The sequence below is a fragment of the Aquila chrysaetos genome, chromosome 11 (assembly GCF_900496995.4).
Source record: "Aquila chrysaetos chrysaetos chromosome 11, bAquChr1.4, whole genome shotgun sequence".
Lineage (NCBI taxonomy): Eukaryota > Metazoa > Chordata > Aves > Accipitriformes > Accipitridae > Aquila > Aquila chrysaetos.
In genome coordinates, this window is record NC_044014.1 from 36349599 (window position 1) to 36364678 (window position 15080).

Genomic DNA, 15080 nt, shown 5'->3' on the forward strand with positions numbered 1-15080 from the left:
TCTTTTTCCCCTTTTTCCATGACTGCTGGAGGTCTGGTGATTACTCTATAGAAAGAGGAGGGTAACTTCCACCTGACTTCAGGTGTTAGCACTACCTTGGGTGGTAATGGAGCAATGAAAGAGCCAATGCTTATTTTTGAGGTGAAGAGATGGGCATGTCTACCAGAGAGTAGGTGAATTCAGGAGAGCTGAAGTCTTAGCAAAGCTTTCTACCAGCAGCGGCAGAGACACTTGCCTCTCTTCTTTTCCAGTGATATCAGTATATAGTGCTTTAGAGCTTTCACAAATGTTGTGAGGCATAATTATTGCTTATAAAGTACTTCAGATTTCTTTTTAGAAAAGGCATTACCTATGCACTTCTTTTTATTATTTTAACAAGCAGACATTATCCTGCAGCCCTGTATCCTTAAAGAGATATTTTCTTTCAAATAGAGTATAAAATCTTTTTCATATTTTCCAGTCATTCCTAAAATACTCAGCCCCATTACAATTTTCAAGCATATGCCTCTTTAGGATATCAACCGCTGGCTTTAATCATTCATTTAAAACTTTAACGCATACGAATAATCAAACTAGTTATAAACTTGTGCAGATCATCTTAAAAATTAACCCCAAGTTCTGCCCTGTAAGTTTGTGTTTTTGTGCCCACTCGTTGTATTTATTTTTTTACTGACTAGCCAAGCCACTGTACTTCCCAAGATCATTTTTTAGGGTGAACACAAAAACGTGTATATTTTTCAAATGAGAAGTATGAAAGAGGCTCTTTCAACAGAGGAACTGTCAAAGGGATGCTTGTCTAGCCTTGATGGCTTCAAGAAATGGAACAACATGAGGGACGTATTTGTACTGTCTTTACAGATCCTTCCATAAGGCTCTTGGTAGTGTTCGTGGTCAGACCCCAGAAGCCACAGGTATTGCCACCTGGGATTTTCCACTGCTTTTAGGCCCTTTTCTCTTTTTGCCCTAGTACCACAAAGTCACATGCAATTCTTCTGGCCCATTTTTGTTTGCTACCAGCAGAGCGATTCCTCCCTTCCCAAAATACAGACCGCTGGTGCCGGCCCACCTGTATTGCAGGAGACTGGTTTCCACACTGGGGAGTCTCTCTGAGATGCCTCATCTCTTTATTACTATTTTTTCTGTTGCTTTTTTAATCATCCCCCAAGCTTGCTTCTTCATTTATCAATGCCTTCCCTTCCAAATTAGGGCAGTATTAAGATACCTCCGTTAATTGGGTACATTCAGTTTTCTTGTTCTTGGGGCTCCTTTAGGCAATGAGCTAGAACTGATTTGTAGGTCTCTTGAAAATGTGAATGTATTACTTTGCTCATTACTCTTAGACACAAGGTTTCTTGATAATGCTTTTATGACCTTGGCATGCCAATGAGGTGATGTGTCCACAGCTGAATCTCACACTCCCATGAGAGGTTTGGGTTGTTTTCTCCTATTCCTTTTGCAAATAGCTGGAGACATTTTACTTCAACCCCTCTTGTGTTCATTGCATTAAATTAGCTGTTTGAGCAACTAAATTTTAGGCTTCTGACCTGTATTAGACCCTTGGTTGTTTTCCATTAATCTCACCTAATGCACATCACTCTCCCATCAAACTCAAAATGATACTTGAAAGTATTTTTTGTGGCTTTCAAATAGCTGTGAATAGATTCTTCCTAAACTGCTTTAAGGAACTGTTTCAGCTTTCATCTTTTATATGGATGTTGAATACTATAATGAATACAATTGCTTAAGTAGTTTGTGAGCTCTTGCTCATACAAGGTAAGTTTAATTAAAAACCTAGGAAAACTGTATCATAGGAATGTCAGAAGAGTAGAACGGCATTTATACAGAAGGGATGAATAAGAGTTGACATAACAAAGGTTATGTAGAATAGCAGTTAGCTTAAAAAGAGCATATTAGGACATCTAATTAGCAGGTTTTGTAGTACGGATGATGTGGATGTTTTGAAATCCAAGGAAAAAACCTGATACAATTAAAGACTTTCATAATGCTTAATTAATCCTTGTCACAACTTCTCATTAAGGCCAAGAAGTTAAGGGTCTTCAGAAGAGGACTGAGGTATTTTGGGGGGGCAATAGGAAGACTGGGAATGATGTTAGATAAAACCAAATGACAATATGTACCCTCAGCCAAACACTATGGGCCTTAAATTAATAAAAACACCCAGGCTGGGGTTATTCCAGAATAATTTATTAGGAGACATGTAGTTTTCTTTGAAACGTTCGTGAAGGTGGTTGTTAGGGCAGAAGGTTGGACTACTTGGTTTACTCTTCCAGCAAGAGAAGTCCTGGGATCCTACATAGTATCTAATACAGATTATTGTACTTAGCACTGGCTGATAGATGTTGTCAGATCTTAAGTGTAGGGGTATTTTAGGTTGTAAGCCGTTATGATGGAGGAGTAAGGATGAAATCCTCTCCATTGAAGTCAAACAGTGTTTGGCTTGAAGCTTTACAAGGGCATCGAGGCTCGCACGAGTCGGCTAAACTCTGGTTGCCATTTCTTTATACATATTCATTCCTCTCCTGCTGCAATACAAGATTTTCACAGGGGGGATTGCCCACAGGAAAAGAATCGAAGAGGCAAAACCTCCCTGGGGTAGACATGGGAGGAGCTTGGGGTAGGACCAGCTCTTCCTCTGAATCACATGTATGAACAGTAGTGACAGCCAGCCCATAGCACAAATGGGAAAGGTGTCCCCTCAGTGTTCTTCAGATACCAAGTGCATCCCTTCCTTCAAAGACTAATAACAGCATAATATGGGCAATGGGATGAATTGATCCTTTTTTAATTTTTATTTCAAGTAGACCATTTTGTTGACTCTGCAGAGCCCGGTCACTTCGGTGGGAGAAGGAGTCAGCCCATGTTCTCCAGCGTAACCTACCCAAACCACAGTAAAACCAATAGTGAATTCTGTTAATTATAATTAAATATCAACAGTGTTATTCTATTTACTGGTTTCTTACTAAAGATGAACAGAAAGTGTAGTGGTCGTAATTTCCACTGAGTCATTTCTACAGTACACCTGCAGTGTTTCATTTTGTTTGCCCCAGTTATTCCTAGATGTCTTCATTGCTAATGCTACTACCCCTAAAATTTGGTTCACTGACTTTTTAATACTAGAGTTGATTTTATTCTGGTGGAAAAGAACAGTTTGTTAATAACAATTTCCATCAGTTTCTTTTCTTAGTCATACCTGATCTTATCCAGGCGTGTTTCATTCTTATGTAGAGTGTATACAGTTCCATGGGATATCCGGGGGTCATCATAATTAATTGTAGTGAAAGCAGAGCTATCTGGAGAACTTTCACTGAGTCATGTCCTTCCTGCTTTGTTTCCTCCTCACATAGCCTGAATATATTATTAGTCACCACTGAGACCAGTGCTTAAACAGCAGCCAAAACCAGTTCTTTAAAAAGTAATGCAATTCTGAGACTTGCCCATTAATCTGTTTTTGAATGTTTTATCCATTTAGTATTAAAAAATGCCCAGTTTTGTAAGTCTGCAGCAATCTTGATTCCAAAATGGGATTCAGGACCTGCTTGTACTTTGAGTACTATGAAAGTGCAAACAGTGTGTGGTTTTCAAAAGAAAAAGGGACTTACCTCTCGTGCAAAGCGAAAATTATCTTACCTGTATCTACACCACGTGTAGGTGAGCATCTAGCGTCACCTGCCAGGAGGCTCAGGAGATGAGTTAGACGTGACATGCATGGGTGCAGCATCCTCCTGCGAGGTGTCTCACAATTGCTGGGTCTCTTTAATGACAAATAATCCCAGATACACATGCAAGAACATATCTTGCTGTGAACACTGGGGTGCAGTTGTGCCAAAGTGTTGAGGATTTCCTTGCCTCACCTCCTCGGTGTAGGCACTGGGATGGTGTCTGGTGCCAAGGGGGAAAGGCTGGGGTGGGTTGAGCATGGTGTTAAGTGCACCCTTCTGTGGCAAAACAGAGGCTCTTTTTTATTGAAAGATCATGCAAATCCAAATAAGAAATAAAATTTATTTATGGCCTGAAAAGAGCTCACGTATTGAAGCAGTTGTTGCCTTTGAATAGCAGTTACCTTCAGTCCTCCACATGAGCAATACAGCCCAGGAACTTCTGCGCAATGGGGTTTTGTAATGCATGTAATATGGATGTTTTTGACGTCAGAATTCAAGTTAGTCAAGCTCAGGGAGGGAGGTGGGAATAAAAAATATAAAAGATCACAGTAAAGATGAAATCTGGCTCTACGTACTTCAGGTCACAGTAATATGCTGATAATTTCAGGCACTCATAAAAGTGCGTATTTGACCTCTGCTTTAAAGACCATTACCAAATGGGTAGTCCACAAAGAGGTAGAGAGAAATGATATAACCTCATTCTGCACCTGTGCCACAGTGCAGAATTGCCACTGTGCGGACAAAAAAACCCCCCATTTGTAGCCCAGTACCGCAAGAAAGACCATGGCTGGAGTGTCCTGCTGCCATCCTGACACCGCACCCCAAAAATACACTGCACAGTATGAAGCGCTGCTGTAATGCTGGCATTGAGCATCCTTCCGCACCAAGCCCTGGGCATCCAGAATCATCCTGTTCTCCATCATTAGGATTAGTTCTAGGCCCACTGGAAGCTTTTTCCCTTTTTTTTTTCCTTCTTAATTCTCCTTAATTCCTGTCCTGCACTCTGTGTGCCAGGAAAAGCCACAGCTCTGGCCTGAGAATGCAATAAAAATATTAATATTTTCTCCTGCTTCTGTGGGTATGTTTTCATTTTTTGTTATGAAACATTATTTTTAACAAACTGTCCCATTTTAGGAACACGTCGATATAAACCGTACTGGGAGAAAAAGCATAGTTAAATGTTTGTCTGTCTCTGCTTGAATGCTGTGTCATTCCTTAGCCAAATGTAAAATTACTCCTTTGCACTGTATGAGGTGACAAAATCCCCCTAGGGAGTTACGAGAAAGGACCTATTGAGAAAACGGATAGCATCGGGACTAAGTCATCGTTATACCGGTGCCATGGTTGTTTGAAACTTGAAACATCTAAGAACAGAGAAATTCATTCTTGCTCCAGCTGTTAAATACATCCTCTCTGCATTGCTCCATGCCATAGCCCAAAACCGAGTCTGCTGGGGCCTCATTCATGATTCACGGTGTGTCTGGTGGGGTAACAATTCAATGTGCTCCTTCTGTTTAGTTAAATGTGCTTTTCATCATCATTATATACAATACACATGACAAAACACAAGTAACTGGAAATGACTGTGTTCTCCTCAACAGTAATTTGCACAATAATCCCTGCAAAATCAAACCCAAGTGAAAGGATGGTTTGATTTGAGTGGAAATTTTACATATCGTGGCTTCCAGAAAGGCCCTAAGGACATGAAAATGCCGCTGTTTTTTTGCCTGAGGCTTTCCTGGGCAGATAAACAGTTATTTGAATAAAATAGCCTAAAAGCAAAAGTGAGGTGATGAATTTTGGCTTACAGTGCAAGGTAATGAAAAGTTTCAGGTCCGATAATGCCGCCAGCGAGCGCTTGAGCTGAGGATGATTCACTCGGTGATCCTTGAAAAACTTGGAAAGGCTTCACTGGGCACGTAAAAATTTGGAAAGGTGCTAAAGGATTGCAGGGCTGTATGAGTATTGCATTTCATTTTGAAATAATACACCTATCTGGGCACTATTCTGCTGGTTGCTCTGATTTTAAGGATTTAAAGCATCTTTAAATGTTTTACTGATAAAGCTTTGCTGCCCTGGCTGTGGTTAAAAGGATGGTTTGTGATTGACCTGGCTTCGAAGAAAAGCAACCCGTGCTTAAAATCTGTGTTGGGAAGATGGTTTTCCAATAATGCTATGCAAAATGATGCTTGATTTTCAGGTGCAACTTAGCAGCTGTACCTGAAGGACGTCCCCAGCTATAATAACATATAATCTATAATATTGTATAACACATACAAATAATACTTAGTTGCCTTTTTGTAAACACTTTTTTTTCACTTAAAACTTTGCAGTTGCCTCCTCCTATTTCACTGCCTTTGCATGTGATGTTGAGAAAAGGAGTAGCTTGGGTCTGAGCCTGAAGTTCAGGATTTTCAGCTGCTGGGTCCACAAGAAGAAAAGAAGCAAAAGAGCAAAAGTTTTGTCCTTCAGCAGGCTGGGGACATGATGACAAGTATAAAAAATTAAGAGAATTAAGTCTTGGAGAGGATCAATAATGCATAGTCCCTATTATTTAGTGCAATAAATGGAGAAAATCCAAATTCTTTCTCTAATCTTTATGGAAATACGTCTTCTACCCCTACTGACACCAAAATAATACTGCATAACTGATAGCAGTATATACAGTAAAGACTAGATAAATAAAAATTGCAGTTTATAACACGGTGCTATGGTTTCAGAAGGAGACATATCAAAGCCAAAATGTTGCAAATGTCTTTTAAGAGTGCAAAGCTTACCAGGAGAAAGGCGGCCTTCTGGCCTTCCTCTCCTTGGCGCTGTGTCCTGTGCCCTTCTCCTGTCCCCGGCATCCCTGTGGCTCCAACATGGTGGTGCAAGGCACCGGGGTGGCCCTCCGGGGACTGTGGCTGCATGGGCCAGTGGTAAAATCCCAGCTAAAGGCTGGCTGTGACCTAAAAATCTGCGTTTAGTTTTCCTCCTCTGCATCACCCTGAAATTGTGCCCTGCCTTGGACAGTGGGAAGACACTCAGAGAGGGTCTGAGCTGTTGAATCCATCAGGTTTGTGCTGCATCATGAAGGATATGCACATATGATCCTTGGCAACCAGAGAATATACTTTATTTTGCCTTGCTTTATGTTCACAGACCTCCCGGCACACAAGTAAACCAGCCAGGATGTAGCCCAAGCTTTGGGCTCTGTCGGGGACTCTATATCCCTGGGGATGTATTTTCACCTGTTTAAAATGGGATATATTTTCATAGCTTGCCTGGGTAAATGAATAAGAAGAAAACTTGTTTTTGGAAAAACTTCTTTTTGGAAAAGTTTGAAATTGTTTATTGAAATTGTTTATTTGCTTAAATCTGTGCTTTTTGTGTAGAGAGGGGTCCAACTCTGAAACAATTGAAATAATTTCAGTCAACTTGTTATCAAAAGTTCAATATTGACCACAATGAACACTTCAAATTTAAACTTTAATGATAGTATCTCCACCCCCATCTAGTTTTGACCCATGAAATCCCGATTCTTTTGCTTCAGCTCTCATTGCTCTTTCCTGTTTATCCAGGAGCATTTTGCTTTGGTTTCAGCCCTCGCACCGCATCACTTTTATCTGGAGTTTTGGATTCAGATGAATCTGTTTCTTAAAGGAAATCTTGCAGGAAAGCATAAGAAGCTGTGCCTTTGCTGAGGTTGATTCAACCACTCAGTGCTTTAACTGTGTTCTTTCTAATTATCTAGCGCCTTTGTTAGGAGCTCGTACCAAATCCTTGTTTTGATGGGATTGCTCATCTCTAACACGCAATCAAAAGTTATTCTGCAGTGATTGCAGACTGCCCAGCATCGTCTGATACCCTCATCTGGAGAGCTGGGGCTCCTAAAAACGCAATGGTGATACCATATAAACAGTCATTTAGAGGTCCCAGTACTGGGCATCCCTATTGGTGTCTCAGAGTGAAGGAGGAGTGTTTATGACAAATAAATATTTTATAATATGCCTTAGTTTGTAAGCATGCATATTGCTGCCTTATACATTGCTACTTTTTTTGTGTGTCAGCCAAAATCTTGGTGGCTTCTAGGATGATCAGTGATTGGATTATGTGCTGTTACAAAGATAAAATGAAACCCCAGCTCTAACGTTTTAGTATGAAAAAGTATAAAAGAGGCAATAAACTTTAATTGTAGAATAACTCCAGTGTAGCTGCTTTGATTGCAGTATAATATTTTATATTATTGAGTAGACTTAGGAAACTCCCATCACAGATATATGTACACACATCTGTTTTCATAATGTTATTTATCGTATTCCTTTATGTTTGTAGTTCTTGCAGTCAGAGAGTAAGATATTCTCCTGAAATCATGCTTCACAGAAAATTTTACTTCCAACATCCAACACATGGTCTTTGCAGAGGGACAGACAAGAAAATCTGTGTCACCTCTGTCTGTATCTGTTATTACTTGGTTATTCACAGCAGAATTGACTTTGTGGTATACATCCCATATACATTTTTTTCATCTCAGGGCACTCATAAATATATCTCTTTGAAGTTGTTAATGTTGTCAAATCTTACAGAATTCATACTGTTCCTTCAGTAACCTTCTAACACATTTACAGGAGATTTTAAGCATCATAGGAGATGAAGCTCACACCTGATTGTAAGGGTCATATTGACATTTAAAGCTCTACTGTGATTAGCCATTATTAAAACATCTGTTTATCATTAGGCAGGATAAATGTGAATATAAAGTATAAGTAGTGATTATAATTAGCAGTGCACAAGTGCATTGTCTGCACTTAACTTTTCCTGAGCTGCATGGTCCTTGTTAGTTCAGTTAGCTATTACACACCTGTATGTATAATTGGAGGATATATAAAAAACCCCATATAATAAAATATATATTATATAATTATATTACATATACTACATATAAAATTATAAATAAGTATATATATAAGTATGTGTATGTATGTAATTTTATATATATATTCACATATATATATAGTTGTATGTATATATACCTTGGGTTACTAGGGGGTACTTTCAGGGGAATGTGACTTGTTCTAGGCTTGTCAAGTAAACCTCTGGACCTGTGCTCCCGTGAAGATTGCCAGCTGCGGAGATTTGTTTTAACAGAACAATTCCTAGTAGCAATAAATGGATCTTCATTTTGCCCAAGAGGTACTAAATTACATCTGCCATTTACCTAAGTGCATTAGGAGACCTAGTGAGAACTTGCCTAGCACAGGCCATGCAGCAGCGACTCTTTCTGGTCTTTGGGGATTGGTGTCAAATATGATGTAGCGCTTTGTAAAGCATCTGGGGATCAGAGGAGAATGAGTAAATGTTTGCCACTTATCTGGCTCCATGGTACCCCTGTGGACCTCAGAGGTAGGTGTATCTTTGCAGCTGTATCTGAACCCATTGCCGGAAGGAAAATGCACTGAGTACCTTCATCATTCACTATGTACATGAAAAATAAGAGTTAGCTGATTGCCATCAGTCACTGATTTAAGGCATAATGATGTACAGCTTATAAATGCATCTGACGGGCCAAGGATGGGGACTCTGCTGTTCAGAGGCTGTGCTCTTGAACGCTGTGATGGACCCTAACAGGAATTTGGTGCCAGGTGCCAATCGAACATGTCCGTTAAGGAGCAGCTGGCCAGGACTGAGACCGGGATGAAACCTTCACTTTTCAGAGCTACTTGTTTGCATAAGGTGATGAATCCATTAAAATACATTGGTAAGCAGCAGCAGACAGAAATTTATAGGAAGGCTGCTCCATCTTTCAGAATTACATGAGACAATAGAAAAAAAAGGTGAATTGAAGTATTTGCTGTCTTCTGAGCTTACTCAACTAGTGGCATCAGCTTAACAGTCATGCCTTTGCTACAAAGACTCTGTGAAAGAAATAGAGGTGAAAACTTGAATTTTACTCTAAAGGATGGCCGTACTTTGGAACTGGTGAACTAATAAGATGTGTTTATGGTATAAGTTCATGATAGGGCACCGGGATGCTGTTGGATATTTTAGTCCAAACAAACAAACAAAACCAACCTGTATTTCATTAATTTATTTTCACATTCTCTACATGTTTTTTTAAAATACTTAATTACCAGTGGTTTTGCTATTCATGACTAAGCAAGTTGCCTTTTTACCTTGTGTGACAATCGTACATCACACTGAATACAAACCACCCTGAAATGGCCAGGCTGGCTAAAATCACCTACATTTGTTCACCTAGATAGAAAACACCTACTTTACAAGATAGTATTTTCCTCGTCTTAGTAAGTTTACTGGGATTTTTCTGAGTTTTTATTGACTTGATACCAATTCTCATCTTCATCAGGCATTACAGCAGGAGACTGTCCTTTTCAGTGAGTCGCACCCCCCCCCCTTTATTAATATTAATTTCTTCCTCTAGGATAGAGCTCATCTAAAAATCAACTAAACCCCCTATTTTACAGAAGGCAGTAAAAAAACAGAAAAACAGAGATCCCATTCATATTAATTGTCTCTTCCACTCTGAAGAGAGTGAAAGACTAATTTTTTTTTACAGAAATCTCTCATACTATAGCTATAGGTCATTCTTTCCCATCAGTTTGGTTATAAAACTAAAAATGCTCAAAAAGGAATTTCCCTCTTGAAAATGAAAAGAGGCTTTAAACGATGTGATGCATTCACCTAGTTCTGCGATTTGAGAAGAAAAATTTGAATTTGCACTTTGAAGGTTTTACATCCTGCAAATGCAGTTAGGGATAAAAACCTAACCATTAACCAGGGTGTCTGTGAACTAAAGGAGCAACAAATAAAAGCAAAGTAATTTCTCGGATTTTTATTTACGAGAATATTTGTAAATATTTTGTTGAAAGTAATTTTGCTCATTTCTGTTTCCTGTAGTGAAATGGGATCTGGGGATGAAATTTATTGCAATTACTCTCTGAAAAAAAAATTAATACAAATGCAGAGGTCTTTGGAGTAGTTTTGTTTAATTAAACTGTTTCTCTAAGGAGAAACTCTATTATAAACTGTATGTATGCAAGCATTTATAGTTAATGCTAATGTCTAAGCCACATCTGAGATGAAAATCTGGACCATTTGGGGTTCTGCGCATCCAATTCACATGATCCTGTTTTCTTTGAGCATCTGTACTTTATGCAATGGTAATCTGTTATGCTCGTTTTTACAACGGGACTTTGCTTCTGAAGTATATAATATAGCTTATGGTGTGTAACATTGAAGTCTTGGAATTTATCAGAGACCTGAAAACTAAAGTTGGAAAATAATTACTCAAAAGCTCCAGAATCAGGAGGTGTTCAATTATTAGGATACAGCAGGAATTGGTTCTGGAAAATCTCTTGAGGTCAAGGAGAAATTTGTCATCTACTTTGGGAGTAGTATGAAACCTTAATGAATTTTGCTGTCTCGGAAACAGGATAATGCGCAAAAAATTTCCGCATATCACTCGGTGTCATAGGCAATGTTATGTGCCAGGTTACGATGAACTGACCTGCTATTTCTTGCTTGCTTTCAGCCTGCATTGATTTTTTCTCATCGCACAGTTGCTTTTAGGTGATCTTTTCAAAAGCCCATGTACGACAGCTAAGATTGAGGGTATTTCAGATCATTTCAGTGCATGCTCAGTCCATTGTCCAGCGGATGAGTTTTATGTTACTGTTTTGAAGTGTGTACCCATTTTCATGCTTTCTCATGAATGAATTCATTTTCCTCTGCAGTTCACAACAGGTTTTTCAAATTTTGACATTTTGCTAATTACATTTTCCCCTTGTCTTGTTTTTTCCAGCTCTCGTAAATGTGAAACTTTGGGCTATTGATCGGCAATGTTTTCAAACAATAATGATGAGGACAGGCCTCATCAAGCATACTGAGTATATGGAATTTTTAAAAAGGTATGACACTTGTTTACTTTATCAAAAAATACAGTGAAACTGCCGTCCTCATCTTTTGACTTTTTTGTGAGTGCAGTATTTGATTTGTTTCCTTCTCATCTGTTTTTTTTTATTTGCTCTTGAACCATCTGTAAGCTGTATCCTCCAGCCAAAAGGAGGGTGAGCCCCAAGAGGAGTCTTGCTGCGGTTTAGTTTCATTCCCATTGTGAGTTATTCATTGGCAAAGAGTCACACAGCTGAGGTGTAAGAGAATAAGCTTTAATATGAGTCATTCGAAGCGTACCTTATTAAAGAAAATACCTATTAAAAAAAAAAAACAAACCACCCTCCCTAGGGAAAAATCTGGTTTGTAAACTGTTGTAGAAAGAAGCAAAGTGTGTTCTTGTGCTTCTAGAGGTAAAATGCAAGTTTCTAGAGAAGGAAAAACTGTAGGTTGCAATAAAATTCAGGTTAGAGGAGTAACAAGGAAGACATAAAGCCAAGTCTTTCACTCCTGAAATTTGTCTCTCTCAAACTTTCCTTCGGTTTGTGCTGCCATCTGAAACTGGAACAAATGCTCCTTACCAAAGCCATGTCTAGTATTCCAATAATTCAAGTGTGCCACAGCAGTGAGGAACAGACTATGTTTCATGTCTGCAAAACAATCCCAAATAGATGCATAATGTCACTGAATCCGAGAGAAAAAAAATTACCCAAGCCAATGTGACGCTGAAAGTAATCCCATCATTATGAAGGCTTCACTACAACAGGCTTGTCCCAGCTCACAACATTCCCCAATGCATCATTTCCCCCCTGAACCGACAACCTTTTGCTGTGCAGAAGCAGTGCAAGGGGTAAAATTATACCCGAGAGACGATTTCTCTTGATGGTGGATGGGGATGCGATCAAAATCCTTCAGAATTGGACTCCTTTCACCTCTCTCGAGGGGGAAGCTGTAACTGATTGCTTTCTTTTTTATTTTGGATTCGTCTACTTTTCAACATAGGGAAATGTTTTAGCAATTACTGCTTCATTTCCAGAAGTTGCTTCTTTTTTCAGAGAGAGGTTTTCAGGGAAGAGCACTGTTGTATGATCTAGAAGGTCTTACAGTTTGCAAACTAGTGACCTGAGTAATGATACACCCCCTTAAAAAGAATGTTTTGGATGAAAAATTAATCCCACGCAGCCATATCAGATGACAGGTCTCCCTAAAATGGACATACTAATTTTTAGCCTGCCATGTCACATGCTTGATCTAGTTTTGTTTCTGACCTGCTTTTTTATGTGTTTTCAAACATAAGACTTCTAAAATTGGGAAAACATGCACAGTACCTTCACTTGGACTTTCAGTAACATAAACTCAAGGAGTAGCCTGTATTCATTCAACTTTAAATTAGTTTTTCTCCAGTTAGTATTGGAGAAAAACAGGACTTAGAAAAAACATAACAACAACAACAACAACAGCATCTATTATTTATAATATATTATATATATATAAAAATAATACATAAATATATGTACACTAACTAAATCTCTGTGATGATATTGATATTGTGGGGGATCCACACAATTGGACTGTCAGACCAGGTGACCACAGTCCTGTGATCTCCAGGCAAGGCTTTAGGGATGGGGCAGGGCAAGTGGAGCCAGGAAGGTGATCCCATGGGACCGTTACCCTGGGCATTACTGTGGCTGTACCACATCTCAACCAGGATGATGTGTGAGGAATTACTTGAAGTTCAGGCATCATTAGCTGCTTAGAACTGGTAGCAGAGACCTACCCAACTCATTACACTGGTTCTTGGCTGGGTTGACATCCCACCTCCTGGCATCTCCTTATGGCCAGGAGTTTCACCTGTGATTATTTTCAGTCATGAATAAAAATAATAATAATAAAATAATGAAACGAAAATAATTGGCTAGGTAGCACGACCTCTGATGAGGACAAGGTGTTTCCCTGGAGAGGACCAGGAGCTCCATGGAGATGTTCTGCTGCTCAGAGATGACATGAAAGTGTAGTCATCAAAGTGTAGCTCTTTCCAGGTGTCTCCGTTTATGGTTATTAACAAGCAAACTCGGGAGAGAAAACATAACCTGTTGCCATACTGAAAGGCTTTAAAAAATCATAAATTCAGACGTTAACAAGCGTTGGCCTTTCTTGTGTGCTGGTGAATGAAACCAAAAAATGAATACAAGATCAGTTCTGGGGGTTAGAGCCTCTGGCTCTATTTCAAAGCAGAAACTATGCACACATTAAGCTCTTAAGCTTTGAGCTTTAATAGAGATTTTCTAGAAGATTGTCAAGATTAATTTGGATGCAGGTTCCACAGAGCCTGCCCAGCTTTAATTTTAAAGCAAATAGTGTAAAGAAGAAACCAAGAAGCGTTCTCTCACACTGTGTCTGAGCTTCTTGGACACAGCCTATTACAGTGTGTCGAGCTGCATATTAATGCTCGTTAGAAAAGCCTAAGGCAAGCAAATATTTTTTTTCTTTAAATCTTACAGTTTGAACTTAGGAAAAGATTTCTTCCTACACAGCAGTTGTAGCATGGGGCAGATCACCGTAGGAAGGTCATTACAAAATGGTATTTACCCGTTGTGTCTTCCAGTTGTGCTCTGTGCATCAATAGCTATCTCAAGCTCAACATAAATTCCATTTATTTATTACATTAAATGCTTATTTTTAAGGATGCTTTCCTTCTAAATCTTTTTAAGGAAAAAATAGGTTCAATCTTGAAAACAGGGAGTATGTCAATTGACCTGATTCTGTGTCTTTTTTTTTTCTTTCCTAATTAATAAGTGCCTGAAAATACGCTTGTTAAGAAATCAAGCAGAATAGAAACAAAGGTTTAAATAGTACGCGTTCACAGAAAAGTCAGTGGGGAAGGAAAGCATTATTTTCTGCTTGCAGTGCTCTAAAAAAGTTGCCCTGTCTAATCTTGTCATTAGTCACAGTAACTAAACAGTCATTCTCTTCAATAACGAACAAAATACAATAGAAATGCAGCTTTTGGGGGTGAAATGAGAGTATTCATATCTCCTCATTCGTCTTGCTGAAAATAGGTGCAGTCTGAGCACTGGTGTCACCAGGGCTCCTTGTAGTCATTATCTGAAATACTACCCCTTCTGCCAGTGGTTTTGCCATGTTTTTCCATGGAAGGAACATATTGATGACACAGGTCAGCTACTATTTTCTTAGTTTCACATTTTATGTCATGTCCAGAGCATATATAGTCCAGTCCTTTCTTCTGAACGCCATAAGAAAACCATAAAAAGTACATTTCCTGATCAAGAAATCCGGATCTACTTTGCCAATAGGTCCTGGGCCAGAAGGCTGTTTCCTGGTTTCCTCCTAAGAAGTAGTAATATGTAGTTTTCACGGGCTTATAAAACTTGAGATAACTCTTCTGACTTATATAAAACAACTGCAATATACTGGACTAAGGAGCAAGTGAACATCCTCTTTTTCATAGTATTTATGAGGAACCGGTCCATGTATCGCTTTCTGTTGCTT

General features: G+C 39.0%; 1 protein-coding gene across 3 annotated transcripts in view; it reads left to right on the forward strand.

The window, feature by feature from the left end:
* Positions 1 to 15080, forward strand: part of PRKG1 (protein kinase cGMP-dependent 1) — a 532766-nt gene that overhangs the window by 314310 nt on the left and 203376 nt on the right. For 2 of the 3 annotated variants that reach the window (XM_030030117.1, XM_030030116.2), the window contains exon 4: positions 11482 to 11587. The exons of the other annotated variant lie outside the window; for it this stretch is intronic. In XM_030030117.1, coding sequence (XP_029885977.1) covers positions 11482 to 11587 — 106 coding nt within the window. The remainder of the gene's footprint in view (positions 1 to 11481; positions 11588 to 15080) is intronic. 3 annotated transcript variants of the gene reach the window in all.